The 18,714-nt window shown below is 39.7% G+C and overlaps 1 protein-coding gene across 9 annotated transcripts in view; it reads left to right on the top strand.

Moving 5' to 3' along the window:
• The window catches only part of HPS5 (HPS5 biogenesis of lysosomal organelles complex 2 subunit 2), a 77,580-nt gene that overhangs the window by 34,872 nt on the left and 23,994 nt on the right, over nucleotides 1-18,714 (top strand). For 3 of the 9 annotated variants that reach the window (XM_072619639.1, XM_072619637.1, XM_072619638.1), the window contains 5 exons: nucleotides 2,405-2,524; nucleotides 3,107-3,220; nucleotides 6,815-6,921; nucleotides 7,546-7,819; nucleotides 8,364-9,041. The exons of 3 other annotated variants lie outside the window; for them this stretch is intronic. In XM_072619639.1, the coding sequence (XP_072475740.1) occupies nucleotides 2,405-2,524; nucleotides 3,107-3,220; nucleotides 6,815-6,921; nucleotides 7,546-7,819; nucleotides 8,364-8,424 (676 nt within the window). In that variant the 3' untranslated portion in view covers nucleotides 8,425-9,041. Of the gene's footprint in view, nucleotide 1; nucleotides 665-2,366; nucleotides 2,525-3,106; nucleotides 3,221-5,817; nucleotides 5,847-6,814; nucleotides 6,922-7,545; nucleotides 7,820-8,363; nucleotides 9,042-18,714 lie in introns of those variants that run through there. 3 more of the 9 variants (XM_072619640.1, XR_011969371.1, XM_072619645.1) reach the window with 3 other exon arrangements.

Raw genomic sequence — 18,714 nt, 5'->3', positions numbered from 1 at the left:
GGTGATTACTGTTGCTTGGTGATCCAGGTCTGCTGGCCAAAAGGATTGATCTAATTCTTCCATGTTCCTAAGGAGAGTGGTTAGGCTGTGACTCCATGTTAACATGCCTGATGCCTCCATCTCTGCTTGACAAAGCCTTGCCCCTTATCCCATAGTGCTCCAGGCCAACCCATCATGGAGATCAGCTCATTTTCTCCCAGCAGTACTGTGCATATAATAGCACTTGATAAATACTTCCTGGATTTATAGACCCCATGCATGGGAAGTAGGCATTTAATAAGTATTGCATTTATAGGTTCCATATATGGGCAGTAGAATAGAACCAGTGATATGCTAAAAGAAGAAAGGATGTGGATGTTAATTCTGTCTCTTGAGCATATTAATTTATGTATCTTTTTGTTATATTTCCTTTAGAAAATTCATGTACAGAGAATAAATGATTCTACTTTGCTTATTATTTTTTAAATTGATTTTTACTAATATCTTTTGTTTTTATATCACTTAAATCTTTTTTTCTGTATCCTTTCCTTTCCTCACTCAGAGCCATTTCTAACAATAAAGAATTTTTTTTTGGCAAAAAGAGCAAGAAGAGAAAAAAAATTCAAAATACAACTGACCCCATTGAAAAAAACACAAATTATCAGCCACAAATGAGCAAGAAAAGTGTCTTCTCGTATCTCTTCTTTGGGGACAAGCTTGTTCTTTATAATTTTACAACATTCCGTTTTGTGGATACTCTTTCCATCTATATTGTTGTACTTGTATATTGTGCTTATTATTTTTAATAGCATTTCATTTGGTAGAGTAAAGCACTTCCTTAAAGGTTCTCCTTGGATAAGATGTCTGTCTCCCCTTATTCGAATCATTCGGTGTTCCTTGAAATGTTAAACAACACAAGTAATCCTGTTCAGTGACCCTCTGATCATAGACATCATGTGAGGCATAAAACGGAAGTATGTGCTCACCAAAGGGATGTGTCATTGTGGTGGAGGAGATCCAGCAGAGAGGGATTTCCTATGAAATGAGGTCTTCCAAATGCCCTGTTTACAGATAACGTTTGCTGGTTGTATCTAGTCTTGCAAAGTTATAGTTTTCTGAAAGATATTTGTAACCACTCAAAGATTTTGGCCATACCATCCAAACTAAAGACTTAAGTGGATGAAGAATATCTATATGGCATTCTTTGGATGAAGAGCCTCTAGGACTCATCCATCAGTATTGGTATCTGGGATAGACAGTATAGATGGATAGTGAATTTTGGAGTTTGGTTTAGAGTTGAACAGGAGGAGAAGGGGAACATTTTGGATTGCTTTTGAGAAATTAACATACACCTTTAATGACCCCAGCCTTCCCCTAAAGTACAAAGGTCCATCTTTTAGATGCTAGTGTTTGACCAGTGTTGCTGTATAGCAGTGAGACATGGAACACTATGGTTTCTGAAGAAATGAAAAGAAATATTGTTCAGTGATCAGTGGAGAGGCTTATGGGGGGTGTGAATAGACTGCAATGTACAACCAAAGAGGAACTTCAAAGAACAGGAGTAAAAAGCAAAGAGAGCTTCATATGATAGCAAAGGAGGATGGATGGGTCACGTGGTGTAAGGGAAAAGATGACAGATGGACAGCGAGAGTATTCTACTCATATCCTTACCATGTCAGGAGGAAGTGAGGAAGGCCTCTGGCATGTTGGGTGGACTCTTGTAAACTTATGGGAGAGTATAGAAAAGAGTTGCATAGAAGAGGCAACCAGGACTGGTTGAGATCTGTGTCATTGGAGGGAGGAGCATGGACATGAGGTCACAGAGCTCTGTGAGTTTTTGAGTATGGATTTTCAGTTATCTGTCATTTGATTGGCATGAGTCTTTCCGTTTTGTTGATGAGTAATCTGAAGTGGGATAATCTGAGGGGGAATCTAAGCATGACATAGAAATGAGATACGATTACGGAATCTGAGGCCTTTTCTTCTGTATTCTACAACCTCACTTAGTCCAGTGTTATGAGCTGCCTTTTTGGGAGACTGCAGAGGGATTTAGATGCTCTGAGAATTAAAGTTTGCCTCTGATTTAGGGTTCAGGAATTGTAGGATTTTTGCCTTTTTGGTTTTAAGACTAGACTAAATAGAGGGTCACATGATTTAGAGCTGAGAAAGAATCCTAAAGATCATCTAGTTAATTTTCCTTTTGAAGGAATGAGGGCATTGAGGCCTGTAGAGGGAAAGGCATTTGCCAAGGAATCTTCCTTTGCCCTGAAGAAGGGAGAGGGGATGAGGTGATGGGGCCATTATTTGCATTTTAGTACTGAGAAACTTTGGATTAAATAACCCTTGAGTTTCCACCAAATATTCACATGAGGTTTTTCCTTTGACAGCTGTGAGATGGGTAACATGTGCTGTGAGTTTCTCCTAGATTGTACTTCCTTGAGTCTCTTCTTCAGCCAGAATCTTTAAAATTGGATTGGCTGCTTTTGGCAGTGACCCACGATGCCCCAGAAAGGACATGCACTATGGATGATGAGGGACATCCTAGGTAAGAGACAGTTTCTATCATCCTCCCAGTGTCGGTGAAGGTGAAGCTTTTGCCATCATGACACCTGTCAGGCTCTTATCTTGTCCTGGGGGAGGGATAACTTCTCTCTCCCTCCTCTTAGAGAGTAGATTCCATGTTCTTCACTGGATCACGTTCTGTACCTGCGTTTCACTTCTTCACCCAGGGAAGCCTGCCTTGGGACCATGCGTGCTCTCACTGACTAATGTCTAGCTTAGCTTTTCATACTTTATTTTAATCCCATATAGAAAGTTTCAGCTAGAAGAAGTCATAAGGGTCATATTGTCTAGCTTTTCCTAACTAAGCCATATTAAGGGAGGATAAAAATTCTCAATTTGTTCTACAGCCTGCTCTCATCTCTGGATCCTTGGTGTGGTCTCTTGGTGGGCTTAGATGGGGTGAAAGGGGAGAGTTAAAGGTGCTGGAGACCTTGGTCTAAGAATATTTTTAATCAGGACGTGTATGACAGTTTGCATTTTGAGTACTTCCAAGAATTTCTATTGTTTTTTAAAAAAAGATTAAGCTTTCGAAATCCCGATATTGGTATTTCTTTGCTTTTAACAGGTCCCATTCACACTTACTTACCTGGGGTTACAGTTACCTGATTCTGCTTCTGATTAAGCTTCCAGCTAGTTTTGTGATCAAAGAAAAGATGATTGACATTTGTAGGTCTCATGGGTAAGTGAACATTTGATTAGATTCTGAGGCCAAGGATAGCATCATTTCAGTTAGTGACTTTATAATGTAACAGATAATGTAAGTGTTAAGTTACAAAGAGAAGTGAGAATTTCACCAGAACGTGAGTTCAAGTAGATTCATTTCAATTGGTGAGTTTTCAGCTCTGAACTCGGTTTAAACTTCCTGAGACTTGAAAGACAGCTTTTTATTACAGAAAGAGCCAGGTCTGGAGTCAGGATGCACTTGAGTTAACCTTGACCCTCCTGTGCTTACTCACTGGTGGGTCTGCAGGCCAGTCATTTAACAAAACTGTTAGGCTCAGTGTCCTCATGGGCTCCGCAGGGGGCTTATGAGATCAGCTGACTTGGTGCTGACCTTCATGGAATCTTGGGGGCAGAGATGTTTTGTGTTTGTATCCCTGATGCTTAGCACGGGGCCTGTTCTTTTTGGCTTCCTTCCAAGTCTCAGCTAAAATCCCACCTTCAAGAAGCCTTTCCCATTATTTCTAGTGCCTTCCCTGGGTTATTTCTGATTTATCCCGTAGGGCCATTAGGCGGTGCCGTAGTGCACAGATCATGAGGCCTGGGATCAAGAGGACTCCTCTTTGTGAGTTAAAATCTGGCCTCAGACACTGACTAGCTGTGTGACTCTGGGCAAGTCGCTTCACGCTGTGTGCCTCTGTTTCCTCATCCGTCAAATGAGCTGGAGAGGAAAATGGCAAGCCACTCTAGTGCCTTTGCCAAGAAAACCCCGGATGGGGCCAGGAAGTCAGACATGACTGAGAAGCAACTGAATGCACCACAATTTATCCTGTATGGGGGATGTCCCAAAAGTCTTTATTATCTTAAAACTGTACTAAGACTTTGGGGCACATTTTATATTCTGTTTGTATGTAGTTGTTTGCATGTTGCCTTCCAGTTACACTGTGATTTCCTTGGCAGCAGGAACAGTTTTTTGTTTTCCTTTGTATCTGTAGTACTGAGTATACAGCTTCTGCACACAGTAGACACTAAGTAAATGCTTGTTGACTGAGTGTCACGTAGAAGGGATATTAGGATTGTCCTGTCTGAGCTCAGCAGGCAAAAGCTTAGAGCACCAAGGGGGGGTGGGTTGGAGCTGGGTGAGGATCTTAGCTCATTGTAAAGAAAGATTTCCTAAGAATTTTAGCTGCCAGAAGTAAAGCGGATCTCCTCAGGAGAGAACCAGTTCTTCATTGGAGATATTACAATAAAGCCTGGATAATCACTTTTCATGGATGAATTTATCTTCATGAACATGTTTGACTCTATGGTTTCTGAGTTTCTACAAGATTCGGCAAAGGCAAGAGAAATCTAAATCTGCCTTTTTGCAACTCTGGCTCATTGCTCCTAGTTCTGTCCTCTGAGACCATGTGGGATCATTCTAATTGTTCTGCAGGGCACACCTTTAGCTATTGGGAGGCAGTTCTACCTCCCCCTAGGTCTTTTCTTCTTTAAAATAAACATCTGCAATTCTCTCAGTCAGTTCCCATATTTTATAATCTTGAGACCTTCACTGTTTTGGTTGTGCTTCTCTGGATATTATTTAGCTTGTCATTGTCCTTTGACAGTGGAGACCCAAGACTGAGCAGAGTAGCTTGGTCTTACCAGGCCAATGGGATTGTTAGACCTTTCTAGGACAGAACATTATGCCTCTCAGTGTAGCCCCAAATCACTTTTTCAGCTACTGTATTACATTATTGACTCATTGTACTTCTATTCCACTGAAAGTATAGGTTTATTTCAGATGAACTACCATCAACCATTTCTTGTAACCATATTGGTTTTTGGCTTTACTTCTTGTAACCATATTTGGTTTTATATTTATCACTATCAAATTTCATCTTCTTAGTTTTAGATCCATTTTCCAGTCTGTCAAGATCTTTTGGATTGTTTCTCTCGACTATTTAATATTCTCCCTTGCTTTATGTCATCTTTAGATACAGTAAACATCCCACCTGTCTCTTTTCTAGGCATTGATAAAAATATTAGGCAGTACAAAGCTAAAGATTGATTCCCTAGGGGACTCCATGAGATGCCTCTTTCCAAATTGACATCTAACTATTAGTGACTAGTCTTTGGATCTGGCTGCTCAACTATTGTGTAGGCTAGAGGTGTCGAAATATGTGGCTCACACTTCTGAGTGCAGCCCAAACCAGGCTAAAAAGTAATTTGGAAATATTTAATAAAACAAAGATACAATTAAACATAGATAACATTACTTTTTTTGGGGGGAGGCAGAAAAGATTAAGTCAGTGACTTGCCCATTGTCACACAGCTAGTAAGTGTCTGAGATTAGATTTGAACTCGGGTCCTTCTGACTCCAGGGCCTGTGCTCTATCCATTGCACCACCTAGCTGCCTCTGATAGTACTACATTTTAAAACAGTCATACAGTCTACAGGGATCCTTATGTACAAATAAGTGGCCGTTAACACTACCAGTCTAGGCCACACCTCCCCATCTTGTCAAAAAGGGAAGCATGAGAGACTTTTTAAAGAGTCTTGCTAAAATCCATGTAGTGCAGATCTTAAAGCTCTATATTAATGAGCAGTATTAATGTTCTTTTCTTCTTCCTCAGATCAGTCTGTATTTTATGTTATCACACCGGTAGGTCATGAACCCTTACGGGACTCTTCTGTTTTTGTGTTCGTAGGCCCAGTGGCTTGGGCAGTAATACGTATCAAATTTTTGTCGAATTGAATTGTTGCAGTTGGCTTTCCCCAACTCAGTAAGCATTTATTAAGTGATTTCTGTGTGCCAGGAGGTACTGTGTTAAGCACTAGGAATATAAAGACAGGCACAAACTATTCCCTGCTCTTAGTTCTGATGACCAAGTCATACCATGAGAAGTGAGTTGGGTCAACTATGTATATTTCAGTACTAGAGAACCAATAAATAGAACTGAAGAACATTACAGAGAAAGGCATGTATATGGCGGCTTTACTCAGGTAGTTTAGGATATTTTGGAAAAAATTTGTTACATGTAAGCATGTCCATATAAATGGTCAGAGAGTGGGGTCAAAGGAGTTATAGAAATTGCAACTGGCAGAACTTAATTTTTTTTAATTTAATTTTTTAATTTAGTTATTAAAATTTTTTCCCCACTTAATAGTATTTTTTTTTTTGCAATTGCATGTAAAGTTTTCAGAATTGTTGCAGTTGTTACAATAATATTTCATGACATTCTAAGTAAGCTCAGAAAGGAAAGAACAAATCTGAGATGTAGAAGGAAGAATCAACAAGACTTGATGACACTGGATGCAGCAGTTGAAGGAAGGAGAGTTTACTTAGATGTATATGGGGAGCTGGTCTTCAGTGTTAATGATGAAATAGGTCTCAGGGCTATTTGTGTCATACTCCTTTGTGAGAGACACTTCGTATGAAAATCAACAAGCAAAATGTCCAGGGATCAGTGTTTGACTTCAATCAGGTGGCCAATCAAAAAATTTATTTTTTATTAAGCTCCTGCCACGTGTGTCACACTTTGCTAAGCACTTCTTATGTCACTGACTTTAAAAAAGCTAAGTAAAATCATTAGCATTATTTCATTCCTGAACTTCCTTCTCCATTTTCAGTTTCTGGCCTGGCTATCTTACTCTCTGTTTTGAGCTGGATAGAAGAAAAGAAGCCTTTGCTAATATAGTATATATGAATGATATGAGAATTGTGGGTGCGGAAAACAGTAAGTAACCCTTAGTTGCCAGTATTTATGGAGTGTCTCTGAAGAGGTCATAGTGGTTCTTCAAAGGAAGAGGAAAACTAATAGGGAATGAGGCAGAGGGGCAGACTTTATGACCAATATTTATCTCTATCTGGCATTAATTTACATATCTTGTGAGTCTACAGGGATTTTATAAAAAAGTGTATTTGTTAGAGAGATACTAACAGAAAAGAAAATTAGAGAATTCTGGAACCCTGGAGGGGATCAGTATCCAGACTACCTAAACTCAGTCACTCAGGTGATTCAGGTTACATCCTGTCACAAAGCCACTGGGTGGAAGGTTATCAGGTGGAAAAAGGTCCTAGTTTTGGGGTTCCAGTGCTAAGGCATAGGTGCTGTACTTTATATGAGCATCATAAATGGCCCGTCTTCTCTCTTTCATTCTTATGTTTAGAGAATGACTGGTCACCTTTTCTCTAGGTCCTGAGAATGATTACTTTGATAGGAAATGAAAATTTTTAAAGCTTATTTTGTTGCATTTGTTTAGTGCGTTTAAACTGTTTGTTCACAAAATACTTGAGCTCCTGATTTATGATGTGCCTTTTCTTGACATAGACATGAACAGAGTTTGTTGGTTGTGTTTAGGCTGGATCCCAGAGACTGTGGACGAATGGAAGCTTCTGTTGAATCTTTCATCCAACAGTGGTAATGACTCAGTCCCTCAGGAGACACCAGTCAGTGGTGACAGTTCCTCTGGTCCTCCCCTCATCACTGTAGAGAACGTGGCTCTCCTGTTAGCCAAGGTCATGGGCCCAGATCGGGCCTGTGTATTGCTGCAAGAGTGTGGCTCAACCCTGGGTTTGTCTGAGAGATTTACCAGAACCTGCAACATCCTGAAGATTGCTGAGAAAAGGCAGAGGTAAAAGCTGTCAGGCTTTAGGGATGAGTTTGGACAGTGATATTTCAGTCACTGTTCACTTCAGGCAACTCTGTTTGCTAGCCTTTGATTCACACGTGACTCTGACACGCATTTCTGGATTTGGGTGGATGTGTGAAGAAGCTCTGGCTTGACTTGGCAGCTTTTTGGATAGCTCTCTTCTCAAATGAGACTTTAATTTGTTTACAGGGATGTCCTGAGATTTGTAAATGGTTCCATGATCTTATCACTGTGAGAGATTTCAGGGCCTCCTTGCCACCTCGTCCTGTGCAATTTTTTTCTTTCTCCTTCTGTAAATTTTCCGTTGGAGATTTACTTTCTCTACTAGGGGCTTGTCTTTGATTCTTTTAATACTTCAGGGTATCAGTATAGTGCTTGAGTTTCCTGTTCTTTCTCCTCTCCTACAAGGCCTTTTCGCTATGCTGCTTTTTGTGGGTGAATCAGCATTGTTAATATTCTGCAGTCTACCTGTGCCCAGTGAATCATGGTCACTAATTTTTATTGTTTCTTTTCTTTGGAATTGCAGAGCATTGATCCAAAGCATGCTTGAAAAGTGTGACCGTTTTCTGTGGTCCCAGCAGGCCTAGTAGGGGAGGACTGGGGAGGACAATCATGAAGTTTTGTGGAAAAAAACCCAATCAAGTGCCTTTTGAATTCTTGGATACACCATCCTATATTCCCTTGTTGGATGAAAGGCAAAGATGGTCTGATGGCTTTCACATTTGCTGTGGAAATCCTAGTGTTAATTAAATCTGACTTCTGAAGGCTGCCTTTGTGCTCAAATGGAATTCTGCGCTAACTTACTGAGAACAGAGTCTGCTTTTTACTGTGAGTGTGAGAGCTACTTACCCAGCTTCCTCTCCAGTCACATGAGGAGAGAATTCTATTCCGGACTAGAATGAGGGCAAAGCTTTTCTGTTTTTTAACAAGGTAGCTGTTGTGTGAAATACTGCAACTAAAACAATTAGTAGGCAGGACGAATTAACCGGGACACAAATTGTGTATTTAAATTAAATGACTGAACTTTAATGTCAGATTAACTACTTCATTATGTAGTTTCCAATATTTATTTGACATCTTAGAATATGTACTCAGATACAGCCTGCTGTTTCTATTGCTGCACTTGCCTAAATTGAATAGTTCCAGACAATTACTCTCTTTAATAAAATGCCTTTAATAAAAGCTAACTGGTACTATTTCAGAATGTCCTTGCATTATTTAAGTTGTGTAAAGATTTATTGTCAATAGCAAGTCTCTTGTGCATATTTATTATACTGAGTCTAAATTAAAAAAAAAAATTCTGTTTTCTAAAATAATTCCACGATTGGAGATGGAAACTTAAGATTCTTAGCCACACAAAGTAGTAAAAAGACCCTATTTCCTGTCTAGGCTGTAACTCTTAACTAACTGGATGACCTTGGGCAAATTTTGTTTGAATCATTCCTGTTTTGAATCTGTTTTGATATTTCTAAAACAGGGACACTCATCATTATAAAACCTCTCTGCCAGAGTGGCTTGTGGGAAGCACTTTTTTAAGCAGTCAAGTGATATAAGAATCTGAGTTACTGCTACTATAAACCTTAGATTTTTAAACTAAAATATACTTTGATATGCAATGATTTTATTAAAAAGGTGGGTATAGGAGAAGATAAAGGAAAGAATTCCCAGAAAACAAAGCTCAGAACTAAGAAAATGAAAGAGGGTAAAGCATCATAGACTGTCAGAAGCATCATGTCTGTACATGTGAATACTTGAAAAATGGTCATAATGAAAGGCAGTATGGTAGAGTGAGTGTAGAGCTGGCCCTGGAATCCACCTGTGTCCTTTGGGCAAGTGCTCTAGGCAGCTCTCTTATGTTGCAGATCTGTTTTAATAAAAGAAGTTTCCTAGCCAGGTTTTCCTTGTGCTTCTATAGCACTGTCCTCACAACATTATTGTCCCAATCTTAGAGATAATACTGAGACATCAAGAAATTTGCCTATGATGACACACAGTTTCTGAGGCAAGATTGGAATGTAAATATCCTGACTCAGTCCTCAGCTAAAGCTTTACAGGGGAAATCTGCCTAGGAGAGATGGGGAGTTCTTAGGAATGAAATTTTGAAGAAAAAGAAATAATTTTTCAGAAGGAAAGGATAAAGAGATTGTCCACGCACCCTGAAGTCACCAACTTAGATTTAAAAGGACATCCTGAAGAATCATGCAATTTCAGAACTGGAAGGGGCCAGCCACTTAAGAGTACCCCAAAGATGCCTCCCCCTGTCCTCAGGACATCCCCTAGCTTAACTATTGACAAGGCCATAAACTATACCTCTTATTCAGGGATCAGTATTAAAAAACCAATATTACCTTTACTGTTTTGAAGGTAATGCCTTATGACTACTCAGAAGCCCTGTGATTCATAATTACAGGCTGCCTAGGTCAGAGCTCCCATCCATATCCCTCACTACCTGTTTCCTCATGCCCATCCATGTCAATCTCCTCTTTCCACTGTCCCTGTGCCATTCTGCCCTTTAGTTGTGCCCTCTGGAATCCCATTCTGTTAACAAAGTACACTTCATATGTAGATATTTGCCTTTCACTGGAAATTGTATTTTTTTGCATACTGATAGGTATACATATTTCCTCTTGATAGAATGTACTCTTCTTGAAGTCAGGGTCTATTTTATTTGGTCTTTATATTCCTAGTGCCTGTTACAGTGCTTGGAACATGGTAGGTGCTTCAAAAATACTTGTTGAATCACAGTTCTTCAAAAGTGGAACAGGTTGTTTCAGAGGTGGTAGGTTGTCCCTCCCTGAGTCTTTAAGCACAGGCCGAGTGATTAACCTTGGGCAGTGTTGCAAAGGGGATTCTTGATTGTGTCTTGGTTGGATGAAGTGGCTTCTATAGCCTCTTCCAACTCTGGGTTTGGATCCTGACTCTTGCACTTATTTACTAGCTATTTGACCCTTGATAAGTCTAACCTTCAATTTTTTCGAGGCTAATAACATTTGTATTCTCTACCCCATAGTGTTGTTACACTGTTATTATGTAAATAATATTGTAAATATTAAAATAATTTATAATTATAAACATTTATATATAATATAGATGTAATATACATATATAATTATGAAAAAATAATGATGAAGCTAAATTATGTAAATGAAGTGTAAATAATAAATAAAAAACTTCCTTTCTGTCCAGATTGGTGAGGAAACCTGTGGATTTTGTTGTATTTTGTTTTTTTAATTTGTGGATTTTAGACTTGTATTCCCAAATAGCCTCTTATTGATATAGCTCAGCAGTTCTAAAAGTGTGGTCCAGGAACCCTTGGATATCTCTGAGAACCCTTGAGGGAGTACATGAGGTTAAAACTTTTTATAACATTACTAAGATGTTTTAACTTCTAATATTGTAAATATCAATAGATACAATCCACATAAGCCAAAACTTTTGGGGGAGGGGTCATTATTGATTTTTAAAAAGAGTGCAAAGGGGTCCTGTGACCAAAATTTGAGAAATGCTAGAGTAGATGATTGAGTCTTGAATGAACTTTGATTTTTCTGGGCTTTGTTCCTTCTCTAAAATGGGCCCATTTCAATTCCTGAAGGCTGAATACTTGAATGTCATGAGCTAGATGATTGCCACAGTATACTTTGAGCTCCATTTCTCATAATTCTAATTCTAATACTGGCATAGTTACTGATAGCTGACTATGGACCTTCTGTAATGTAAAAAAACTACAGGCAATGAGAGTTAAAGATATTCCCCCTTGGGGGGAATATGGGCTTAGGTGGAGCCCATTAAGGGAAACTTGATTAGGGGAGATGTTTTGTAGGAAAGTCCACACCTTTTGTTTCTTTTTTTTTTCATGGGTTGGCATTTATTATTTAAGATCAAGAACAGGTTATGAAGAGGTTGGGGGCGGAGGGAAGAGGGAAGGAGGGAGGAGACATGGAGACGAGAGCCACTCATCTGTGTCTGCTCTAGACGGGGTTGATGCTGATTTCTGTTCCTTGGTCCAGGGCACATGATGAAGCACACGAAAAAATAGGGTTCTAGGGGGTCCAGGTTTAGGAAAATATCAGAGGTGGCCAGAGTTACACATCCAACCAGAGGTGGGGGTTGGGGTTCCCCTTGGATTGGCAGCACAGCTTCCTTTTAGGAACTGAAGCATCGTGATAAGTTCTATCCCACTTATTTCAGCTCTTAGAAAACATTCTTGCAAAGTCTTTGTGCTAAAGAAGTCTTTCGTCTAACTTCTTGTTCTTTGCTTCTAGTTTTTTTGAATATGCGTCCAATTTGTAAGCTGCCTGCCCAAGAGCTGCAACTTGCTCCTCAATTAAAGTGATCTGATCCAGATAAGGCTGAAGTGCTGCATCTTTTGTTTGTTTCTAATGAGGCATTGGGTCATGAGGGTCTGAGGCCCTCAGACTCTGAAAAGTGTCGATATACTCTGAGGTGGGGTTTTGATTCGGGGCTTACTCTTTGGAAAAAGGATCATGTGCCAGATGAGACTCTGGGTAGCCCTTAAGGAGCCCCACTGCCTTTGAAAGCCCAGATGTTGGTACTTCTCTCTCTCTGGTAACTGTATGTATGTAATGGTCAGACAGTTGGATCTGTCTGTTAGTCTGTGATGTATGTATTGTTTATGGTCAGTTAGAAGCCCTGTCTGTTGGTCTTTATTTCTCTGCTTGTATTTTCTCTCTTGGTTTATGTGATTAAAGAAGATTGTTGACCTCTCAAAAGTTGTTTTCCTTTTAGAAAAGCAGATCTAAGAACCTGTGCTAGCAGGCCATCTTGGATGTGTCAGGATGCTTGATGCTGTACCTTCTGACAGAACTTTCAAACAGAGACCTTTGAAACATTCAGTTCTTGTCACAAGTACAAAAAAGAGAAAAAAAGCTAATGACCTATTTGTATAATTTTTGAAGATTAATATTAATAAATTGGTCAGTTTAATTCAGGAAGTATTAAGTATTTACTGTGTACAAAAACCTGTGCTTGGTACTGTGGATATGAAGACAACATGAAGAAATCCCTGCCCTCAAGGAACTTACATTTTCCTCAGGATGTACAATGTGTACAGAGATAAGTCAATACAAAGTTTATACAGAATAATTTATGTGAAAGGTCTCAAGTTGGATGTGATGCCTAAATTGAGCCTTGAAGGGAGCAAGGAATCGTACTAGAGGAGGTGGGAAGGCAGTATGTTTCAAGTGTAACATTGACTGGGGGTTCCCTCATAGACCAACTAGGTCAGATCCTGAAATCTGCAAGAGGTCATCTTCTATGTTCTACTTGTAGTTACTCCAGGAAAATTTCTAAATATAGCATGCACTTTACTTCTGTCTTGGTTTCCCCAAACGTTGAGGTATAGGGCCCTAGTTCCTGTGTAGACACTCAAAGTGGCAATGCATGTGGGTAGAGAAGCCTTTATTTCATCCTGCAGAAAATGCAGAGTACAAAAAAGATTTAGGAACCCCAAAACAGATGCAGAAACATAAACACCTTCAGTAACCCATCAGTCGCATTTAGATACTGAACATTTAGTTGCTATTGGGGCAATCCTTTGGCGTTCTGATAGATCCCATGGGGTTCTAATGGATGACTTCCCATAAATCCCTTAAGCATTTGAGCTTGGAAATTCTTGATCTCCAAAGGCACCCAAATAATCCACAACCCAATTTCTCCTTTTGGGCCATCTGAAAGCACATATTACCATGGACTTCTGCTCCAGGACAGCTAATCTCAATTCCTGTGGTAGGGAGAGAAGATTGTATCTTCTATCAAAGCACTTCCAGTTTAACTACTTTGCTGCAAGGTCTAGCAAAGCTAGTTGATAGATCAGCTCAACCTTTTTGGAAACTGTCCTCTGATTTAGGGGTAGCCATGCTATCTTTCCTCGTGCATCCTAGCTTGCCAATCCTTGTAATAAACCCTGGTTATTAGAGAACCATTAGCAAATGAGCATTTGTTTATACTTGCTAATATACTTCTTAATAAATAAACATTTAGATGGATGGAGTCAAGATAGTGGAGTATAGACTTTGACCCAGCTGAACATTCCCAACATTGCCCTCTGAATCAAATTTTGGAGTGGCAGAGCCAACAAAAGGTCAGAGGGGTACGTTTTTCCAGCCTGACAACTTAGGAGATTTTCAGGAGAAGTCTGTAACACTGGGGTGGGTCCAGGCCTGTGACAGGAATACCAGCTGTGGGACTTGGAGATGGCTATGATCGCAGCAGCAGCAGTTTCAGAAGCTCTCAACCCAGAGATGATAAGGAGGTCAGAAAGAGATTATAGGGAACTCTTTGCTGGCACTGGGTACAGTTAGTACTGTTTGGCAGCTCTGTTACTCATAAGGTCATAGTTCCAGAGTAGATCTCTCTCACAAGAGGGTATGCACAAGAAATTTTGCTGATCATGGCTGCTTTACAGGTAATAAGCTTCAAGGAGATTGTATTAATCATATGAAAGGAATATCTTTCAATTAATGCATAGTTTAATTTTTTAAAAAATCATAAAAGAATACTCTTTTAATTAGAGGCCTTTTTGGTGCCAAATTTTGGGTACACTTTGGAGTGGGATTTTAATTTCTGTGGTTGACTGTCCTAATGTAGATAACCTGTAAACTTCATTATCTGAGAGCACCTGGGTTCCTGTTGCCAACATCTGTTACACAAGGCTCAGGGAATGAATAGATTTGTTCACAAGGCAATGGAAGCAAATAGAAAGCTAATTAATAAAAATTTATTATGTTGATATTTTCTCCCATAATATTAAACTGACCTTGTATTCTAGGTATAAACCCTACTTAGTTTAACTAAATGATTTTGGATAGAATTTTGTGTTCTATTTGCCAGTTTGTTACTATTTTGAATCAAGATCCTCAATAATATTGACCTATAATTTATGTTTTCTTTCTGGCATATCAGGAGAGAATGTCCCTGGATCTCAGTCTTGTATTCTCATATTTTCTTTTATTGGTATCCGTTACTGAGATCTGAACAATCTTTGTTTTCTTGACCTTGTCCCTTTCTGGAAATAGGGTTGTTAGGGTTCATGGTCATTACAGAATAAACCAATATACATGCATGTTCAGAGCTGGAAGAATGCCACAGTTAACTGTGAGTTCATATCTTATAGGATGAACCCTAAATATTTGCTTATTTACTTTTAGCAAGCAGGACCCCAGAGCAACGATGATCCTCTGATAGCTTTTCAGGAGTGAACAAGGGGCAAGCAGCCTTAGCAAAATTTAGTTGTTCTCAGAGGTATGGAGGGAATTAAATGCACCTTGAACTTCACCTTGAACTGTTTGAGAAAGAAAAAAAAAGAAACAAAAGAAAATCCAAACCCCCTGTGTTAGGTTTAAAATGTTAAGTAAGAGATAAAATGATTTTTTATTCTAATATAAGCTATGCACCAGGAAGATGACAAAAGAATTGCTGAAAAGGGTTGTTTGGGGAACCTGGAATGACAACTAAGGGATTTATTCATGACATAGGATAAGTAGCGGTTTTGTAATATACTCATACACATGTCCAACATAGGTGTTTCCTTAACATAATTCAATCAATTCAGAAAGAAGTCTTTCTTCTGAGAAAAAACAAAAAAAAAAAAAGGGATGGGATCATGGCTTGGGATGGCTATGAAAAGCAGAAATGATAATTGACAGCAGAGAGAAACTTTTGATCTTGCCATCACCCCCAAAGGCACAAGCTCCATTTCATGAACTCTGAAATTCCTTTATCTGATCACAAACTATTTGCTTTCTACTTCTCCATCACTGTTTCCAAACCCGGCTCTTCATTTGCATTGTGATCTCCCATTTTGATCCCTCAGTTGTCTTCCAGTTCTCTTACCTCTGCCCTAGCTACACTCTTCTCCTTTCCTCATCTTGGCCCCTTGGTCAACCAATTGAATTCTATACTGTCCTCTTCCCTTGAGTCCCTTGTCCCTTGATCATATCACTGAATATACCCTTCCAAATCTCAGCCTTGGATTACTCTGTACATCTTTGTCTTCCTCTCTACATCTTTGTCTTCCTTGCTACAAAGATGTTACTGAAAGAAGGTGGAAGAAACTCATGCAATCATTCTTACCAGTTCAAGTACAAATTTATGTTACATAACTTCAATCAGATCCTCATTGCTGCTAGATAATCTTTTTACATCTTCCTAATTAACTTACCATACCACTCACCACAGTGGCCCTTCCAAACCTTTTCATCTCTTCTCAAACCTTGCATGGTTTTCCTTCCCAACACACTCTTAGCTAAGGATTCCTTGCTTCATATTTTCCTAAAAAAATTGAGACCCTTCATGGAGAACTCTCTTTTCTCCCTTCCTCCTCATCTGATATTGCCAGATGCCTTCTGCCACTCTCTCTTCATCCTGTCTCACATGAAAATGTGGCCTTTCTCTTTCCAAGGTGAACCCCTCTTCCTGCACAAGTCAGAACACTGAATCCCTCCTCCATTAGATTGCCCCTTCTATCATTCTTTTTTTTTAAAATTTATTTATTTGACATTCATTTTAACAAAATTTTGGGTTCCAAATTTTCTCCCCTTTTGTCCCCTCCCCCCCAAACACCGAGCATTCTAATTGCCCCTATCACCAATCTGCTCTCTCTTATATCATCCCTCTCTGCCCTTGTCTCCATCTTCTCTTTTGTCCTGTAGGGCCAGATAACTTTCTATACCCCTTTACCTGTATTTCTTATTTCCTAGTGGTAAGAACATTACTCGACAGTTGTTCCTAACACTTTGAGTTCCAACTTCTTTACCTCCCTCCCTCCCCACCCCTTCCCTTTGGAAGGCAAGCAATTCAATATAGGCCAAATCTGTGTAGTTTTGCAAATGACTTCCATAATAGTTGTGTTGTATAAGACTAGCTATATCTGCCTCCATCCTATCCTGCTCCCCATTGCTTCTATTCTCTCTTTTAATCCTGTCCCTCCCCAAGTATTGACTTCAAATTGCTCCCTCCTCCCATTGCCCTCCCTTCCATCATCCCCCCCACCCTGCTTAACCCCTTCTCCCCCACTTTCCTGTACTGTAAGATAGGTTTTCATACCAAAATGAGTGTGCATTTTATTCCTTCCTTTAGTGGAATGTGATGAGAGTAAACTTCATGTTTTTCTCTCACCTCCCCTCTTTATCCCTCCACTAAGTCTTTTGCTTGCCTCTTTTATGAGAGATAATTTGCCCCATTCCATTTCTCCCTTTCTCCTCCCAATATATTTCTCTCTCACTGCTTCATTTTTTTAAGATATGATCCCATCCTCTTCAATTCACTCTGTGCACTCTGTCTCTATGTGTGTGTGCGTGTGTGCATGTGCGTGTGTGTGTAATCCCACCCAGTACCCAGATACTGAAAAGTTTCAAGAGTTACAAATATTGTCTTTCCATGTAGGAATGTAAACAATTCAACTTTAGTAAGTCCCTTATGACTTCTCTTTGCTGTTCACCTTTTCAAGCTTCTCTTCATTCTTGTGTTTGAAAGTCAGATTTTCTTTTCAGCTCTGGTCTTTTCATCAAGAATGCTTGAAAGTCCTCTATTTCATTGAAAGACTAGTTTTTCCCCTGAAGTATTATACTCAGTTTTGCTGGGTAGGTGATTCTTGGTTTTAGTCCTAGTTCCTTTGACTTCTGGAATATCCTATTCCATGCCCTTCGATCCCTTAATGTAGAAGCTGCTAGATCTTGTGTTATCCTGATTGTATTTCCACAATACTTGAATTCGTTCTTTCTAGCTGCTTGCAATATTTTCTCCTTGACCTGGGAACTCTGGAATTTGGCCACAATGTTCCTAGGAGTTCCTCTTTTTGGATCTCTTTCAGGCGGTGTTCTGTGGATTCCTTGAATATTTATTTTGCCCTCTGGTTCTAGAATCTCAGGGCAGTTTTCCTTGATAATTTCATGAAAGATGATGTCTAGGCTCTTTCTTTGATCAAGGCTTTCAGGTAGGCCCATAGTTTTTAAATTGTCTCTCTTGGATCTATTTTCCAGGTCAGTTGTTTTTCCAATGAGATATTTCACATTATCTTCCATTTTTTTATTCTTTTGGTTTTGTTTTGTGATTTCTTGGTTTCTCATAAAGTCATTAGCCTCCATCTGTTCCATTCTAATTTTGAAAGAACTATTTTCTTCAGTGAGCTTTTGAATCTCCTTTTCCATTTGGCTAATTCTGTTTTTGAAAGCATTCTTCTCCTCATTGGCTTTTTGAACCTCTTTTGCCAATTGAGTTAGCCTGTTTTTCAAGGTGTTATTTTCTTCAGCATTATTTTGGGTCTCCTTTAGCAGGGTGCTGACCTGCTGTTCATGCTTTGACTGCATATCTCTCATTTCTCTTCCCAGCTTTTCCTCCACCTCTCTAAGTTGATTTTCAAAATCCTTTTTGAGCTCTTCCATGGCCTGAGCCCACAGAATATTTAGTCTGGATGTTTGGGATACAGAGGCCTTGACTTCTATGTCTTTGCCTGATGGTAAGCATTGTTCTTCCTCATCAGAAGGAAAGGGAGGAGATGCCTGTTCACCAAGAAAGTAAGCCTCTATAGTCTTATTTCTTTTCCCTTTTCTGGGCATTTTCCCAGCCAGTGACTTGACCTCTGAATATTCTCCTCACACCCACCTGGCCTCCTGATCCTCCCAGCCAGAGCTTGGGGTCTGAGATTCAAATGCTGCTTCCCAGCTTCATGGCTTTCGCAGGGGCGGGGCTGCTATTCAGTGTGAGATTAAGTTCAGGTACTCAGGTCAGGGCAGGGCTGCCTCTCAGGCTCAGTTCCCTCAGGGGGTTTATGCAGAGACCTTCAACAATGGATCCAGGCTCCTGCCTGCTTGGGGAGCCCTGGTCTGCCACTGCCTCAGCTACTGCCTCCCGAGGGGGCC

This window comes from Notamacropus eugenii, chromosome 6 (genome assembly GCF_028372415.1).
Source record: "Notamacropus eugenii isolate mMacEug1 chromosome 6, mMacEug1.pri_v2, whole genome shotgun sequence".
Taxonomy (NCBI): Eukaryota; Metazoa; Chordata; class Mammalia; order Diprotodontia; family Macropodidae; genus Notamacropus; species Notamacropus eugenii.
This window is presented reverse-complemented; position numbering and strand designations above follow the sequence as displayed.